At 57.0% G+C, this 17,646-nt stretch overlaps 3 protein-coding genes across 3 annotated transcripts in view; 1 reads left to right on the top strand and 2 right to left on the bottom strand.

Moving 5' to 3' along the window:
- Nucleotides 1-380, bottom strand: part of BET1L (Bet1 golgi vesicular membrane trafficking protein like) — a 4,429-nt gene extending 4,049 nt beyond the window's left edge. Inside the window, exon 1 of the mRNA XM_018089143.2 lies at nt 314-380. Within this exon, the coding sequence (XP_017944632.1) occupies nt 314-380 (67 nt within the window). The remainder of the gene's footprint in view (nt 1-313) is intronic.
- Nucleotides 61-11,621, top strand: RIC8A (RIC8 guanine nucleotide exchange factor A). The gene is made up of 11 exons (XM_018089142.2): nt 61-696; nt 786-950; nt 3,214-3,261; nt 5,432-6,046; nt 6,641-6,735; nt 7,386-7,536; nt 8,136-8,231; nt 8,385-8,529; nt 8,883-9,027; nt 9,694-9,813; nt 10,538-11,621. The coding sequence occupies exons 2-11, from the start codon at nt 867-869 to the stop codon at nt 10,656-10,658; spliced, it is 1,620 nt and encodes a 539-aa protein (XP_017944631.2). The 5' UTR covers nt 61-696; nt 786-866; the 3' UTR covers nt 10,659-11,621.
- A 1,441-nt stretch (nt 11,622-13,062) lies between these two features.
- SIRT3 (sirtuin 3) lies at nt 13,063-16,693 on the bottom strand. Its single transcript, XM_008933809.3, has 6 exons — nt 16,409-16,693; nt 15,869-16,101; nt 15,655-15,755; nt 15,007-15,168; nt 14,443-14,652; nt 13,063-13,533 (listed from the first exon to the last, which is right to left on the bottom strand). The coding sequence occupies exons 1-6, from the start codon at nt 16,453-16,455 to the stop codon at nt 13,513-13,515; spliced, it is 774 nt and encodes a 257-aa protein (XP_008932057.1). The 5' UTR covers nt 16,456-16,693; the 3' UTR covers nt 13,063-13,512.
- Between the last annotated feature and the right edge of the window lie 953 nt (nt 16,694-17,646).

Here is a 17,646-nt window from a genome sequence, read left to right as displayed (position 1 = left end):
GCAGAACACGGCCCATGGCAACACGAAGGCTGAACGTGTATCCAAGTCCACCTGTGCACCCAAATCTGCCGGATTTCCCCCCATCGGGAGTCACGTCCCAGCACCGCGGGCTCGCGTGGCTCCCTGAGCCCTTAAACCGGGGCCGTGACTGAAATAATCCCATCTCCCGTGTCCCTGCGCATCTGCTCCCTGGCACTGGCGGCAGGGACATCATCTCCCGGGGGACGGCGGCTCCGGACGCGCGTTTGGGCTGTGCGTGCGGGGATCGGCCATAATCCGACCCTCCGCGGAACCCTCCTCATCTGCTTCCCACCTCCTGGAAAGGTACCTCCGCCTGGAGCCGGAGGATGCTCTCCCGCCCGGCTGCCTCGCCGCTCCATCCCTTGTCACTCCGCGGGAATGTTGCTGGGTTTATTTGTTATTTTCCCCCCTGTGCGGCAGCAGGAATCAGGGCAACCGGGGAGGAGGAGGAGGAGGAGGAGGCGGCAGGGAGCTATTTCAGGGAGCTGCTGTTATCTGCTCCGCGTTAATCCCCGGCTGGTGGGGGGAAGGCTTTCCCTGAGCGCTTTCCTGGGAGGGCACGTATTAAACATTGAAAAGCAAAGCGAGGAAGAAGAGGATTAGCGGGAGAGAGAGGAAGCTGGTGCTAGCTTTGCTCGGGTTATCCATCTGCTCCGCTTTTATGGATGCAGCAGCGTGAGCAATATCACTTGTGGTTTTTTGTGTGTGTGTGTTGTGTTTTTTCCCTCCTTCCTCTCCCCACCCCTTTCTCTCTTCCCTCTCAGATATTTGTCTGCCGAGGTGCTTTTGCATCACCCTGGAAGTCCCCTCGCTCCCAGTTGTGCCGTAGCTGAGCTGTTGGGATAATGGAGCTCAGGGCTGTGGTCACCACGCTGGAAAGCGGGGAGCAGGACACGGTTCTCAAGGTGCTCCAGGTCTACAACCAGGAGGTGAGTGAGCATCAACCCCTCCCTGGTGTCAGGGGCTCTTAAAAACATTATTATCGACATGCCAAGTAAAACCTGGCAGGGAAATAAGAGTCAGTGTAAGGACCCAGTAGGAGGAGCCTTTATGTTGAGGCAGGTTTGGGGGTGATAAAACAGGCCGGGGAGGAGCTGCAGGTGAAACAACGTCAGGATTTGCAAGTCAAAGGTGATTAGAGGTGACTGCACAGCTCTGAATATCAAAACCCGACGATTTGGAAGCAGAGTTGGGAGTGTTTCTAGCCATAAAGTGGGAAAAGATTATCTCTGGGGGTAAATTTCTGCCCTGAAAAGAGGAGACTGAGGATAGACCTCAGCTGTTTACAGCTTCCTTCCAAGGGGCACCACTGATCTCTGCTCGCTGTGACCAGTGACAGGACCTGAGGGAACAGCTGGAGCTGTGTCAGGGGAGGTTTAGGACAGATATTAGGAAAAAGATTCTTCCCCCAGAGGGTGGTTGGGCACTGAACAGGCTCCCCAGGGCAGTGGTCACGACCCCAAGGCTGCTGGAGCTCAAGGAGCATTTGGACAACGCTCTCAGGCACAGGGTGGGATTGTTGGGGCTGAGCAGGGCCAGGAGTGGGACTGAGTGATCCTTGTATGTCCCTTCCAACTGAGGAGACTCTGTGATTCCGTGAAATCCCGCTTGAAACAGACTCTGGTTGTCAGGGAAATTTCCTTCGGAGGGTTCCCCCGGGAGGGGCTGGCCCTGCAGATCGCTGTGACTCACTCTGCACCAGGCTGGAGTAGGTGGGAAGCCAGCAGGGAAAACCTGAGGAATATCTTGCAGAAGCGTGTGTGAGAGAGGGAGTGTGGAACTGTTCGTAGCAGTCGGATTTGGAATGGGGAGATCTTGGACGAGGAGGAGCAGACAGACCCCTGTTGAGGACAGCACTGAGGGTTAGCAGCACCCACAAGCGGGTGCCACACCAGAGTCATCGAGGTGCAAACAGCATCTGTGTGACCGGCTCAAGGCCCCCAGACCACAGCATTTCCCGTGGATCCCCCCCAGCTGGGTCCTTCCTGGTGTATCAGGCATATGGAACTCGAGCCAGAGGGTTTGCTGGCCCGTCTGAAGGAAATGGAGCAGTCAAAGAGGATTATGAAACTGCACATAAAGCCGGCATGGCCTGGCATCGCTTTTGCTGCAAGACTGATGGTTCTGCAACCTTTCCTGGGGATTTATTTTAATTCACTGTTGCACACACAAAGGTTTTTTGGTTGCTGGGAATAAACTGCAGCTAAAGCAAAACCCCCAGGTATGGCCAAATTACCCCCAAAAGGGATTGGGGCCTGCAGAGAGGACGTGCTGGGGGAAGAACGAGCCTGGCTGCCTGGGGAACAAAGCAGTGCTGGGACTGGTAATGTGATCCAACAGCCTGGATCAGCTCACACAGCCTGATGGGAATACACCTGTCCTGCCCCCACCCCCTGGGGCTGCTGTTGCTCCTGGGGCGTCGCTGTGTCCATCGCTGCTTCCAGGCTGGACAGACCAAAGCCATCCCTGGGCTCTTGGTGGCTGCACACACGTCATCGGTGTTTTATGGATTTTAAACAGTTTTGTTCTCCGTGCTCAGACCAAAGGTTTTCTTGGTGTAAACAAGGATAGCCTCATTCACTGGGAAGTGCTGCTTCTCCCCAGGAGCCTGTGGTCTCCTGTGCTCTCAGGTTCCATGGGAGCAGGTGAGACTTCCAGGTGAGCCAGGAAGGAGACTGTCAGTGAAGAACAACCAAAAGGCAGAAACAGAAATGTTTCCCGTGAATGGAGAGCAGGAGTGTTTGTTAGGAAGGGGACCTGTGGAGATCAGGCCCCTTGTGTTGAAAGAACTTGACCTGGGTAACCACGAAGATCTATTGCCATGTACCAAGGAGACAGCACTTTTTTTAGGCCGGGAAAAGGAACAAATAAATGTCAAGGGGAGATGTGTGCAGCATCAGCTTGGTGGTGTCACTGAGCTGAGGAATTACCGGCTCATAGGGGATATTGGGATTGGGATGGGTACCCACTGTGCTGCTGAGGGATTTAATCTAAATCCATCCATCGGTTGACCCATGGCATTCTGCCAGTGCCGTGGATCCAGGGGTGATGCCTGTCATGGCAGGGACTGTCGGGAGAAGGTGTGTTTGCTGTTGCAGCGTGTTTTGGGACCTGCTGCTTTCCAGCGGAATGCCCTCGTTCCGTGGAGTTTTAACCTGTTCCTTACTCTGATTTGTTTTGCTTTTTCCACAGAAGTCTCAGTGCTTCACCTTCGAGGATGAGGAGCGGGAGGAGAGGAAGGTAGGCACATGCTCCTTGCTTTTCCTCTTTGGTCGGTGTGTAAATCTGCTGCTCCATACTTGTGTCCAGCTGGGCTTGGCAGGCAGCTCCCACAGGGAAAGAAATGAGAGTTTGCCATTAACTTGGGCAGGGAATGGTGCGCTTGGAGCACCTGGCTCCGATTTTTCCAGCAGGAGTTGGTGTTTTGGGTAAAAGTCAACATCCATCTGGCCTTAGCAGTGGTCCTGTGATCCATACAGTCCCAACCATGGGTGTAATGGGTGTGATCCCCAGGCTCCCAGGAAGGGTGAGGGGTTCCACTGGGAGCCAGCAGTGGGATTTACCTGGAACTGTGTATTAGCAGATCCTTTAAGCTGGTGTGATCTGGCACTCAGAGGGAAGGAACTGCTTGTTCCTGCTCCTGCAGCTCTTCCTGCCGGACCAGCCTCGTCCTGGCTGCTCTGCTGCAAGAACAACTCTGGGTTCCCAGGATTATTTTCCAGCTGGCTCAGTTTTGCGGTCAGTTCACTGGTGGATGGTGCCAGTGCCCATGTTAGCACAGCAAGTGCAGACCAGGCGACCTGGGTGGAGAACAGGACCTCCTTTGGCTGAGCCAGTGCCAGCTGCTGCCACGCGGAGCGTGCCCAGGCACAGCCCGAAGTGTGGGATTGGATCTGACGAGATCCGAGCTCTTTGCTGCCGGACATGGATCCAGGCACAGTGTCCCGCTTTTGGGGTGCCTGCTGTGAAATATGAGTCGAGCATCACCACCAGTTCCTGGCGCTCGGGTGTCCCGGTGGTTCAGCCCTGGGGTCTCTTTCCCCTGAGCCAGCCCAAGGCTTTGCTCGCTGCGTCTGGATCTGAAACTGTCTCTGCCTTCTGCGTGGAAGGAGCAGAGGAACAGCTGTATTTCCTCACTTCCCCAGGGTGTGACCATGGGGCACTCCAGGAGCCTCACATTAAGGACTGAAGTTCCTTTTTTCTTCCTTCCTTCCTTCAGTAGTTTCGTTTCGCCAGGGGAGGTTCAGGTTGGGCATCAGGAGGAATTTCCTCACGGAAAGGGTTGTCAGGCACTGGAAGGGGCTGCCCAAGGAGGTGGTGGAGTCCCCATCCCTGGAGGAACAACTAGATGTGGCACTCAGTGCTCTGGGCCGGGTGACAAGGTGGGGATGGGTCACAGATTGGACTCGGTGGCCTTGGAGATCTTTTCCAACCTAAATGATTACAATTAATGGCTGCAACCTTAACAATTCTCTGATTATTCTGAAGTGTAACTGATGGGGCTGCGTTTAGCCAGTTGCAAACCTCATTTTCGGGTTCCTTTGCTCTTTTAACATCACGGAGAGATCCGTGGTTTCAGACGTGTTGTGTTAGAGGTCTGGTGAGCTCTCACCTCACCCAGCTGTGTGTGTGGGCATTACTGGTGTGATGTGAAGTGTTGCCACACGTGGTTGAGCCCGAGCTGCCCGTGGCTGTGAGGCCTTTCCTGTGCTCCTCCATGACTCACCGTTCCCCACAGGGAGGAGCTTTGCAGCTCCCGTGAATTGTGTTAGTGGGGCTCTGCCAGTCTGTACCCAAGGAGGATCTGGGCCAGTAGGTCTCCAGGCAGCACTGGGGTTAAGGAGATGCTGCTTTATTTGAATCTCCTGAGGTCTCTTCACCTCCGTTTCCCAGGGCATCATGTGCTCTACTCATCTCCCTTGGGTCCTGTGGCCCTCCCTTGGTGGTTCTCTGATGCCTCTCTCCACCTCTCCATCTGTTTGTGGATGCTCTGGAGCAGGTGCCTCCCTGATCTCGCACAGGAGCAGAGAGCTGCTGTCAAATGCATGGTGACTCCTGAGGGAAGCCCTGAGGTGAAGGGCTGAGGGAGGTTTTTGCCCTTAATCCAGTGGTCAGGCAAACCCTCTCAGCCTGAACCATCCTCACCAGGGCAAAGCTACAACAGTGACCTGTTTGTGCCCTCCCTTTACACCCAGTACCCTCTCCCAGCCATGTGTTGCTGGTTGTTCTTGCCCAAACTGGTGCAGGACCCAATGCCAGAGCCAGGCACTTCCTGAGTGCTGCTGAGTGCACACCTGAGCAGACCCACCTCCAGGTGATGCTCCCGTTGTCCAGGGCAGAGCGTGACAGGGTTGGAAAGAGCACTGGGAATTGTTGGTATCCCAGGCATTGCTTGTTTCCAACTGCACAGAAAATGGCCCAGCTGCTGATCAAGTTCCTGGAGAGGGAGCTGCAGCCGTCCTGCCAGGTCACCTGCCTGGAGAGCATCCGCATCCTGTCCCGGGACAAGCACTGCCTCGGCCCTTTCGCCACCGAGGAAGGCCTGAAGACCCTCTCCAGGCACGCCGGCATCGACTACTCGGAGGAGCTCATCCGGGAGGTCCCGGACTTGGACGTGATCCTGGAATCCCTCAAATGCCTGTGCAACATCGTGTTCAGCAGCCCGCGGGCGCAGGAGCTGACGGCCGAGGCCCGGCTGGTGGTGGGGCTGGCGCGGCGCATCAAGCTCTACAACGAGCGGAGCCTCCCTCACGACGTCAAGTTCTTCGACCTGCGCCTGCTGTTCCTGCTGACGGCCCTGAGGGTGGACATCCGGCAGCAGCTCGCCCAGGAGCTGCGGGGGGTCAGCCTGATGGCAGACACCCTGGAGCTGACGCTCGGCGTGAAGTGGTTGGACCCCTACGAAGTCGCCGGCGAGGAGGGGCTTCTCCCGCCTTTGCCCCGGCAGGAGACGGAGCGAGCCATGGAGATCCTCAAAGTGCTCTTCAACATCACCTTTGATTCCAGCAAGAGGGAAGTGGACGAGGTAAGCTCCTCGGGTCTGTGGTGCTCACCCGTCCCCGGGATCTGGCTTTGCTGCTTTTCTCCTCCCTTGCATTTCCTCCTGTCCCCGACTGGTCCTCGTGCAGCCCCAGGTACATGTCAGAGTGGTGAGGGACTCAGGTGTGCCCCAGGCACTGCCTCTGTCCAGTGCAGTATTAACCCTTACAGCATTTAGAGCATTCCCATTTAAAAGTTGGGGATTTTCCCTTAATGATGTGATTTGCTGAGCGAGAGGGAGAGCAGAGCCCCCAGATAATTCATGTCTGAGTGTGGCCAGGTACCTCTTCACCTTAAGGCCAAGGTCAGAAGGAGGTGTGATGGAGAACACCATCCCTCTGGCTAATCCATGGAGCATTTTGGAGCCTAGTCCAGCCCTTAACTCAGTGTCACAGAGTGAGTGGAAGTGTGTCGGGCAGCTGGAAGACCACGTGTTGGCCCCAAAAGGAGAACTGGGAGGCTGCTTCCCCTTGAACACCCCGCTGTGCATGATCAGGCTGTGGCTGCAGGGGCAGCAGGCTCTGGGACGTGTGGGATCCCCTTTGCTGATCAAGGTTTCCATTTTCCATTTTGGGGCCAGGAAGATGCTGCTCTGTACCGGCACTTGGGTGCCCTCCTGCGCCACTGCCTCATGATCTCGGCCGACGGCGAGGACAGGACTGAGGAGTTCCACAGGTGAGTGCTGGGAACCACCTGGGCCTCGAGCTGCCCCTGGAGCAGGGCTCCCCCAGGCACATGATCCTCTTCCAATGTCCTTTGTCAGGCTGTCCCTACAGCGACAGCCATCTCAGTGGGCAACTGGCCAGAGCAGACTTGTGCTGCTTTTGGTGAAGAGTCCGTGAGGTGGCCTTAATTAGCCTTAAGCCATGCTGAGAAATTGGCTGTGTCATGTTGCCGGGCATTACTGGTGCAGGGGTGTCTGCTTGGAGCAAGGTGACACGGTTCTGTCCCCAAGAACACGCAGTCAGGGGAAAACCAAGCAGTGCTGGTGTTGGATCATCATGGTGAGGAGGAGTGACACAGCAGGACAACACAGAGACGCACCTTTGATCACCCAGGCTGGCTCTGTCAAATCCCCTGGGTTCTCAGTTGTCACTGAAGTCTCTTTAGAGTCCCCAGCACACAGTTCAGCTGCCTAAAAAGCAGTTTCAGTTATTCCCTTTCAGTGGTGTGTGGAGCCTGGGGTGCTCCAAGACAACTTGGATCGCGGGGTCCTCGCACTCCTGGAAGTTAATGACAGACCTTCATTTCCACAGAGCTGAAGGACTCGTGTGAGCAAAGCTCCATCACTATGTGTTCTCTTCTCTTCCCTTTCACACATGTAGCCACACAGTCAACCTGCTGGGCAACCTGCCCCTCAAGTGTCTGGATGTGCTCCTGACCCCCAAAGTGCGACCGGGCTCGCTGGAGTACATGGGTGTCAACATGGATGCAGTCAGCATCCTCCTGGATTTCCTGGAGCGCCGCCTGGACAGGGTGAGGGCTGGGGGGGGTCCTCACTGCTCTTTCCCACAGGTTCAGGGCACCTTTTCCTCAGCCTGGAAGAGCCCAGTGCCAGCATGCTTGGTTTGGGGTTGTAGAAAGGGCAGCTCTTGGCAGAGCTGTGGTCGATGGGACTAAACCAACATCCATGGACAGGAAGGTGACTGTCATTGCTTTGAGGGCTGCAGGCCCTCAAAGATCAGTGAGATCAGTGGAACAATGGATGATTAACTGGGTGATTGACATATTAGCCCTGTTTCACTCAGCAGTGAAAGCCTCTGGAGGCCTGAATTTGCATTATTTTCAAGCTGACCGTGGTTTTCAGCCTCGGGAGTTATCCCAAAGGGCCTCAGAATTTTACCACTGCACTTTTCTGCCCCGGATGCCTTGCCCAAGGATTTCTGGCACTGCCTGTGCCATGGCGAGCTGTGTGGTGTGGGGAGGGAGGAGGTACTGAATGCCTGTGGCAGGGACCGGGAAGCTTTGTGTCCATCCGTCTCCCCGGCAGACCGTACTCGTGTTCTCCAGCGTGAGCCGGACAGGCTGAGCTCGGCATGACTGACGTGCTGCTCCTTTTGGGGATGTTTCTGCAGGGCCACAAGCTGAAGGAGAGCCTGACCCCTGTGCTGAACCTGCTGACGGAGAGTGCCCGTGTCCACCGCCAGACCAGGAAGTTCCTGAAGGCCAGGGTACGCTGTGCTCAGCCCCGAGGTCAGGGACGCTGCCCTGAGGGGAGAGGAGACGAGCAAACCCCTGGTTATGGCTGCCCTCCACACACCTCCGGGTTCTCGCGTGGGTGGTTGAGGCCTCTGGCACCCACAGTGTTTCTCCCACGTCCCCAGGTGCTGCCGCCGCTGCGGGACGTGCGGAACCGGCCGGAGGTGGGGAATTCCCTGCGGAACAAGCTGGTGAGGCTCATGACCCACATCGACACCGACGTCAAGCACTGCGCCGCCGAGTTCCTCTTCGTGCTCTGCAAGGAGAGCGGTGAGTCCCGGGGTCTGGGGGGGCTTTGACGGGGGGGCCCCTCAAGGTGGGCTCCGGGAGAGCCAGAGTGCGTTGGATGGGGTCCCTCCGTGAGGGACCTCCCCTGGGGACAGGGAAAAGGGGAGGGTTCCGGGAGCTCTGTGGGAAGGAGGTGCTGTCTCTCAGACCAGCAGTGAGGAACAAGCTGTGCTCGGGCCACCCCAGCACCCTGCAGACAGCCTGGCCCACGTTGAGCCCCCCGCCCGTGGCTGCTGTCCCCCTGTCAGTGTCCCTGGGTCTCTGTGGCCTGGTGTGACCGTGGGGCTGGAGGCAGGAGGGGGAGCACAGCGTGGTCTCTGTCCTTCTCCCGGCAGTGTCCCGGTTTGTGAAGTACACGGGGTACGGGAACGCTGCGGGGCTGCTGGCGGCGCGGGGCCTCATGGCCGGCGGCCGGGAAGAGGGGGAGTACTCGGAGGATGAAGACACGGACACGGAGGAGTACAAAGAGGCAAAGCCCAAGTAAAGAAGTCTGCTCCCCCTCTAGAGCACCCTTCTTTCCACATCTTCCTCCCATTCCTGCTCTATCCCTCTCCATCTGCCTCCTGCCATCTCCCTGTCCTGCTCTTCCACGTGCCCATGGCTCCTCTCCCTCTCCAGAGCCCAGTGCTGTTGCACCCAGCTGGTTTTTGGCTTCTCTTTTTCCCTTCCCTCTCTTTTGCCCTTTCCCTCTCTTTTACTCTGCAGTGGGTGGTACCTGGAGGGTGGGAGGTGTGTGGGGACAGCCCCAGGTCTGTGCCCACCTATGTATCCCGCACTCACCAGCTTCCTTTTCAGTGTCCCTGCAGGTTGGGTTTCTTGGGATTTTCTCCATTAGCTTTTGCCTCCGACCTTGAGGAGAGGGAGGAAGTGTCACCTGGCCTTGTGCACCCAGTTTCCAGTGGCACTGTGGCATTGGCAGGAGGGGGTGTTGCTCCTGCTGGAGAAATGGGCAGGGTTTTTAAGGATGTAGGTTGGAAGCCCCCATAGAACTGTGATGGCACTTGGGCACTAAGGGCACGAGCAGAGGTGACAGCCAGCCCTGCCGTGCCATTCCTCTGCTCCATGAGGCACAGGAGGATCCCAGGCAGCCCTTTGTCCCCCTGCTGTCCCCTCTCCCGTGCCCTGACCTCACTGTCGTCCGCGCAGCATCAACCCCGTGACGGGCCGTGTGGAGGAGAAGCTTCCCAACCCCATGGAAGGGATGACAGAGGAGCAGAAGGAGCACGAAGCCATGAAGTTGGTCAATATGTTCGACAAGTTGTCCAGGTACCGGGGCGTGGGTGTGTGTCCGTGTCCACACCTGCGTGTCGGGGGTACATCTGTCACAGGCCTTCCTTTGGCTGCATTCCCAAGGCCTGAAGGGACTTAGGAGAGGGAGCGGTGGGGATACCTGGAGAAACTCTTCCCTCAGCTTTGGCACGATGGGACACTGCAAAATTCCTTGCTGTGCCTGCGCTGTTCCCAAACACCTGCTTGCCATGTTTGTCCAGGAACTCAGGAAGGACAGCGGTCTCAGTCCTGGCCAGGCTGCTCAGGAGGAAGCAGCATTTTGGGGACAGCCAGTGCCACCAGCCCCTTTCTCTGCTGGAAAGCTTTCTCCAGTCATCCCTCATTCATCTTTCACAGGTGCTCCTGTTCAGGAAGGGAGGGAAGTAACACGTGTACTCCCATCACGTGTTAGAGGGAGAGGAACACAGACACCAGTGCTAGTTTTCCTGTGGGAATCCTGAACCACACAGAACAGGACTCTAGAAATGAGCCTGTTCCAGGGAACCTGAGCATGGGAATGGTATTGTTTGTGGATTGTGCTTCCAGCCATTGCCTTGCCACGCTGGAGGTTTTAGGGCTGGGACTGTCCCCATTTCTCAGAAGGGATCCTTAGTGGTGCCTTGGGTATTCCGGGCCATTTCCACAAGCCCTGCATTCCTACTGTATTCCTGGTCTGTTCCTCTGCTCTCCAGCAGCTCTGCCTTACCTTTCCTGGCTGCAGGGAGAAGGTGATCCAGCCCATGGGCATCACTCCGAGCGGAAACCTGGCGCCCATGGAAAACGCCATCCGCAGCATGGCCGACGAGCGCTCGTCGTCCGACTCGGACCTGGGGCTGGACTGACCCGGCTCCTGCCCCAGCCACGGAGAGCTGGGCTCCAGCCACTCTCCCTCGGGAACTGGTGCTGCACCCAGAGGCTGGCACTGGGCCAGGACTCTCCCTGCAGGATCCGTATCCAGCCTGGATCCCTCACAGCCCACCACACGGAACACCTGCCTCCTTCCCAGCTCCATAGCCACCTCTCCTTCCAGAGGTCTCCGTGGCCTGGCTCCACCTTGATCTCTCCTGTCGGCAGCCTTCAGGATTTCACACTCCAAATCGCTTCCGGGACTTTCCAGTAGGATTTTTTGATTTAAATGCGTGCTGTTTGGGAAGAAGTGTCAGGGAGAGGCTCTTCCTGCCGCTCCATCAGGGTCTGTCAATCCACGGAGCCTCCTGCGTGTGCCCGGCCCCACAGTGGGGGGCTGCTCCCTGGGAATGCTGTGGGAAGGGGGGGTCTGCTGGAGAGGGGTGTGGGCCATGAATCACAGCAGCTCCTGGGGAGTGGGATCCGCAGGGTGTGGTGCAGGAGGCTGTGTCCGAGTGCACCGGTGTCCGTGTGCACCTGGAGCCCGTGGGCGGACAGAGGGAAACTGAGCGAGGCCTTTGAGGAAGCTTCCAGCATCCCACTGGCCACGGGAGAGAGCGTGTGGGTGGCTGCTGGGAATGCTCTGATGGCCCTTCCCTGGCACTGGGCACTGTCCCTGTCACCAGCCAGCTGGGTTTGGGCATTCGCCTCTCCCCAAATCCCACTTTCCAAAGGAAAGGCCAACACCTGTGCTCCGTCCTTCGCTCCTCCTCGCTGTCCCCGGGTCTCTCTGTGCCCCAGGGGCCGCTCTCAGGCCTGGTGTAGATTTGTCTTTATTTTTACTTCTGTTTTCTTTTGAAAGAAAACCTTCCCGTTCGTCTCATGTACCCCAGTTCCCAAATGTCCTGTCACGAGTAGGAATGCACAAGTGACGCTTGAATAAAGCCAACCTGACACGTGGGCACGTGGCTGTGATTCCTCGACCGCGAGGAAATCCCTGGGAACCCACGGCAGAGGTGTTCCCAGGTGTTCCTGCCTGTGTGTCCTTAGGAGCTGGGGGTGTTTCTGAGCGTGGTCTTGGAGGGGAAGAGCTGGAGAGGTGCTTTGCTCTGTTTTCCCTCTGTGCTGGGCACTCCTGAGGTGCCTCCAGTGCTGTGTCCAGCTCTGTGACCACCCCTCATGGCGAGGAGGTGGTGCTGGAGTGTGTCCAGAGAAGGAAACAGAGATGGGGAAGGGGCTGGAGCAGCAGGAGCAGCTGAGGGAGCTGGGGGGGCTCAGCCTGGAGCAAAGGAGGCTCAGGGGGAACCTTCTCAACCTCTGCAACCCCCTGACAGGAGGGGGGAGCCGGGGGGGGGTGGTGTTGGGCTCTGCTCCCAGGGAAGAAGGGACAGGATAAGAGGAAACAGCCTCAAGTTGTGCCAGGGGAGGTTCAGGTTGGACATCAGGAAGAACTTCCTCATAGAAAGGGTGGTCAGGCATTGGCAGGGGCTGCCCAGGGAGGTGGTGGAGTCCCCACCCCTGCAGGTGTCCAAGGAATGACTGGACGTGGCACTCAGTGCTCTGGGCTGGGGGACAAGGTGGAGATCAGTCACAGGGCGGACTCGATGATCTTGGAGGTCTTTTCCAACGTGGATGATTCTGGGATTCTGTTTAGCTCCTCGGTGATAAAGAATTGTTTAGTAATGGTTGAAGTGCCAGTAACTGATGTAAAACTGACCCCCAAGGGTCACGGCCGGGCTGCTGGGCTGGCACAGCCCCGCTCTGTCACAGTGGGAGGTTTTGGGCCAACAGCATCTTTCTCTTTTTTTTTTTTTTTTAACTAGTAAAAAACCCACCACAGCCCTTGTGGGTGCAGACACAGACCCTGATCCCTTCCCAGCTGTTGAAGCTCTCCCAAGCTTTCCGTGCAAAAGGAAAAGGGGGGATTGGTGTTTTTAATGCAATTACCTCTGATATTGTTGTTTTAATTTTCCAGAGTGCTTTAAATCCCTCAGAGCAGCTGCCAGGCCTGGCCTGGAATGCCCCGGAGCAGGGGCTGGGCTTGGCACAGGGCACTTTGCATGAGGCATTCACAGAATCATGGAATTGGTTTTTTTTGGGAAGCAAAAAAACAAGTTTGTTAAAAACAAGTCCCCAGCGTTTTCAGTGTGGATCCATGTGCCAGGAGGCTCTGCATTGTGTTGTGGCAGGTTTGGGACAGAGCAGGACATGGCTGCAGGGCTGTGGTAATGCCACCCCTCAGGGTGGCATCTACAGCAGGGAAAGGCACTTGTGTGAGGGGGGAAAAAGGAAAAAAATGTACCAAAAAGCAGGTCAAGAGAGAAGTGGTGGGGACAGAACGTGCTCAAACCCCAGGAAAGGTGTGACTTTACAGAAAACCCCTCAGGTGACATCCAGAAATGAATTATATCTCTTTATTATTAAATAATTAACACTCTAGTGATTCAGAAATCCCGCAGCAGCTTGAGCTGGAATGGGAATGGGGGGCAGCCCCCCTGCCCCCAGACTGCACCCTGATTAGCAGAGATTTCATGGAAGAACCAACACAGTCTGCAGCAGCTCAGGATCGTGGCCAAGGGAACAGTGGCTGTGGGGGAGAGACCTCGGATGCTCAGTCCAGTTGGAGCTGGAAAACTTGCTCCAGACTCCTGGCATTCCCAGCTCCTGCTCCCTAGAACCAGCCCCAGCAAGGGGCTCCGGGATGGACAGCTGGAAGGAGGCAGATCCAAACGGCCACCTGCAGACACGGAGCTCGCTGGACGTGCTGGCACGAGCGCCCTGCCACTTGCTGGTGACATTTATGGCTGGACATCATCAAGTGATGTGCTGAGGGGTGGCAGGAGCACCGTCCTACTTGTCCTTTGCATCCAGCTGAAAACAGGGAGAGCACAGCGTTTGCCAGGGAGCATCAAACATTCCAGCTCCAAGCACCATCCCCGCAGCTTTCACAGAATCCCAGGATGGTTTGGGTTGGAAGGGACCTTAAAGCTCATCTCGTTCCACCCCCTGCCATGGGCAGGGACACCTTCCACTAGACCAGATTGCTCCAAGCCCTGTCCAACCTGGCCTTAGTTTTCTTTCTCTATCAGCATTATCCATCAGGGATTCAGAGCAGCACAAGCATCAAGCCAAGGGCTGGCTGGACCCCAGAACGTTTGTACCAAAAAAATCAGAAACCTGGCCAAAAGACTTAAGAATTCCTACTCAATTCCTGCCTCACGATCTGATGAAAATGAGAACAACCTGGATCTAAAAACTGGAATCTTGGAGCCAGATTTTATGAAGAAATCACGTATGGGCAGTGTATCCCTAAAAAATACAACTGTTTGATGTCAAATATGGAAAAATCTTCCCAGTGGTCTACAGCAATGCAGTAATTAACAGCAGCACTGAACTCTAATAATTAAGGACTTGTTCCCCTGCAATTTCTCACTCCTGAAGATCCCAGAAGTTTACAGATGTGAGAATGGCACAGGGAAAGAAATGATCAAAGGCGAAATCCTGCCCTTTTCCACATTCCTATTTCATCTGGGACTGGCAGATCTGCATCTTCCCATCTACCACGGACACGTTCAGCCCACAGCACTCTGCTCTGGCACCCTGGCTGTGAAACAGCACTCAGGTTTGGGTTGGTTTGGGGTTTTTTAGCCCTGCTGCAGTCCTTCCCCGTGGAGGCAGACAGCAGGCAGCCTCAGCAAGCACAAACCCGCTCCCGGGATAACCCCAGCACAGGGAATGCAAAGGCTGAGGGGGGAGGTGGGGCTCAGAGCCCCTTCCCACCTTCTCTTTCTCCTTCTGGATCAGTGTTTGCATCTCGTCGTTCCAGCCCAGCAGCTCCACCAGCTTCTCGACGCCCCCGACCACGTCCCCGAGCTGGGCCACGTCGTTGTGGCGCTGCTGCCACGCGAAGGGGCCCACGAGCTCCCGGTTGATGAGGACCCGGGGCACGGAGCTGCGCACGGCTCCGGCCAGGCTGGCAAAGGGCTCCACCTGAGGGGGGAACCGGGAGGGCAGGGGGACCGTCACCCTGCCACAGCCACCAGTTCCAGGCTCAGAACTGCTGAGTGTGTGATGGTTCCCCCGCTGTAGGCTCAGCCACCCCGGCTCTCGATGGGTCACGGTGTCACCTGGTGGCCTTTCCTGAAGTGACCCCAAGGCTCTCCAGGTGCCCTCCTGGTTTCTAGAGGGTCTCTCGGAGCACCTGCACCCTATTTCTTACCCTCCACCTCAGATTTCACCTCCCTAAACCCAGTTTCTCGCCTTCTCCTCTAAGCCCTCTCTCCCCTCCGGAGCCCCTGTTTTCCGAGCGCCTTTTTCCCCCTTGGGCTCCCCTTATTCCCAGACCTCCAGGGATGTCCCAATGATGAAGAGCAGGTCTGCCAGGGGGAAGTCTGCCAGGTGCAGGAGGAAGCGCTGCGGGAGCTCCTCACCGAAGAACACGATGTCAGGCTTCACAACTCCGGTGCACACAGGGCAGCGAGGGACCCTGTCCCCCATGACATCCCCCTGAAAGGAGAGACCCCAAAACTGCCTGTCAGAGACCCTGTCCCCCATGACATCCCCCTGAAAGGAGAGACCCCAAAACTGCCTGTCAGAGACCCTGTCCCCCATGACATCCCCCTGAAAGGAGAGACCCCAAAACTGCCTGTCACAGGGACCCTGTCCCCCATGACATCCCCCTGAAAGGAGAGACCCCAAAACTGCCTGTCACAGGGACCCTGTCCCCCATGACATCCCCCTGAAAGGAGAGACCCCAAAACTGCCTGTCACAGGGACCCTGTCCCCCGTGACATCCCCCTGAAAGGAGAGACCCCAAAACTGCTCATCGCAGGGGTCAGAAACCACCACGTGTCCTCACAGAAATGCCCAGCTCAGAGTCTCATCCCCTCTTGTTTCCAGGGCAAAAGAACAGGCCGAGGACCTGTCATTATTATAACAATTAACGCCTCCTGGTGTTAACTACTGCGTTGATGCCCGGCTGGGCCCACTCACCCTGAAGTCCTCCCCGGGGAAGTTCCTCTTACACACCGTACAGGTGGCAGTGGCGAAGGTGCCATGGGCTTCCACCAGCTTGTCGGGAGGGATCCCAGCCACTGGAATATAGCATGTGGGAAAGGACTGAGCCAGACGCTCCCCGTGCACATCTCCCCAGTCCTGCTTCTCCCCCCAGCTCCTCCTGGTGGTGCTGCTGGGAGGGGGAACTCACGTCTCTCCAGCCCGTCGATGTTCTGGGTGTAGAGGCGCAGGAGCAGCCCCTTGTCGTGCAGCAGCCGCAGGAAGTAGTGGGCGGAATTGGGGCGGTAGTTGCCGGGGTAGAGCTCCTTGGCCAGGGTGAAGAAAGGCTTGGGGTTGACAAAGAAATAGCCCAGCTCGAAGATGGCCTCGGGGTACGGGATGTCGTACTGCTCCAGGTTGCTGTACAGGCCGCTCCCGGGGGACCTGCACGGACAGGGGGGAGCTGGGAGGGGCTGCAGCACCAGCGTTACCTGGGCTGGAGACAGAATCCCAGGATCATTTAGGTTGGAAAAGGCCCCCGAAGGTCGTCGAGCCCACCCTGTGACCGATCATGACCTTGTCACCCACCCCAGAGCGCTGAGTGCCACGTCCAGCTGTTCCTTGGATACCTCCAGGGATGGGGACTCCACCACCTCCCCGGGCAGCCCCTTCCAATGTTCAACCACCCTTTCCATGGAGAAGACTCGGCCCCCCCAGCACTGGCAAAGGACAAAGAGGACAGAGGCATCACCTGAAGTCCGGGATGCCGCTGGGTGTGCTGATCCCGGCTCCGGCCATCACCACCACACGACGACATTCCTTCTTCCGCAGGAGCTCGGCCACGTCCTTCAAGGTGAGTTTCTCCTTCCCCTCGTCACCTCCCCACCTGCCCCGGCCCAAAATGGCTCTGGCAGCCGCGCTCAGAGAGAAGGGCCTGGAGCCTTGGATCCTGCTCGGCACGGGGGGGAAGCACAGCAGGTGTGTCCTGAGAGAACTGACAGCAACCTTGGCTCTGGGGGAGAAAAACACCCAAAAATTCCACAGAAAGCTCTTCCACGGGCAGGACTGTGCCAGGGCTTCACTAGGAGAAAGCCTGGCTGCTAGTCTGACCCAAACCCAGGAGCAGACACGTCCCTCTGCGCTCCCTTATGTGGATCTAAAATACATCCCTGGTATTCCCGTGAGAGGGTTTTTTCCGACAGGGGTGGACACAGGGCTGTGGGAGCAGCAGCACTGGGAATCACGAGTCCCACCACTCTGGGATCCAGGAGACTGTCCTGAGTTCAACAAATTTCTATCAGGGCGATGTGTCACCCTGCCCAGGTGAGCATAGACACTGTCATTTCCCCGTTCCCCTCCTCTGCCCTAGGAGAGTTCCGTGTGTCCATGCCCAAAGGAATCACAGCCCTGTGCCCAGCTGGGCTGGGAACAGTCATTATCAGCTTGGGAACAGTCATTAGCAGTTCGGGAACAGGCATAATCAGCAGGGAACAGCTTCTCCCAGAAAATTAGTGCTGCTGGAGCAGGGCATTGTGCACAGTGCAGAGCAGGCGTGGGGAGAGCTTGGGGGGGGCTTGGCAAGCCCAAAGAATAGTGACAGGGGCTGGAAGTGGAGACTGGCAGCGATGACACTGGAAGTGTCTCCTGGCTTCAGTGTGGTCAACTCTGCCTTCCCAGGGCTGTGACACTGCACTGCCTTTCCCTGCTGTCACAGAGAATATGGCTCTGCCTTTCCAGAGATGTGACACTGCACTGCCTTACTTTGCTGTCACAGGGATGCGACAGTGCCTTCCCTGGGATGTGACATTGCACTGCCTTTCCCTGCTGTCACAGAGAGTATGGCTGTGTCTTCCCAGGGATGTGACACTGCACTGCCTTTCCCTGCTGTCACGGATGTGACAGTGCCTTCCCAGGGATGTGACACTGCACTGCCTTTCCCTGCTGTCACGGATGTGACAGTGCCTTCCCAGGGATGTGACACTGCACTGC

Source organism: Manacus vitellinus, unplaced genomic scaffold (assembly GCF_001715985.3).
Source record: "Manacus vitellinus isolate BGI_N305 unplaced genomic scaffold, ASM171598v3 scaffold_118_pilon, whole genome shotgun sequence".
NCBI lineage: Eukaryota > Metazoa > Chordata > Aves > Passeriformes > Pipridae > Manacus > Manacus vitellinus.
Note: the sequence above shows the minus strand (reverse complement) of the source record. Positions and strands in the feature narration are given on the sequence as shown.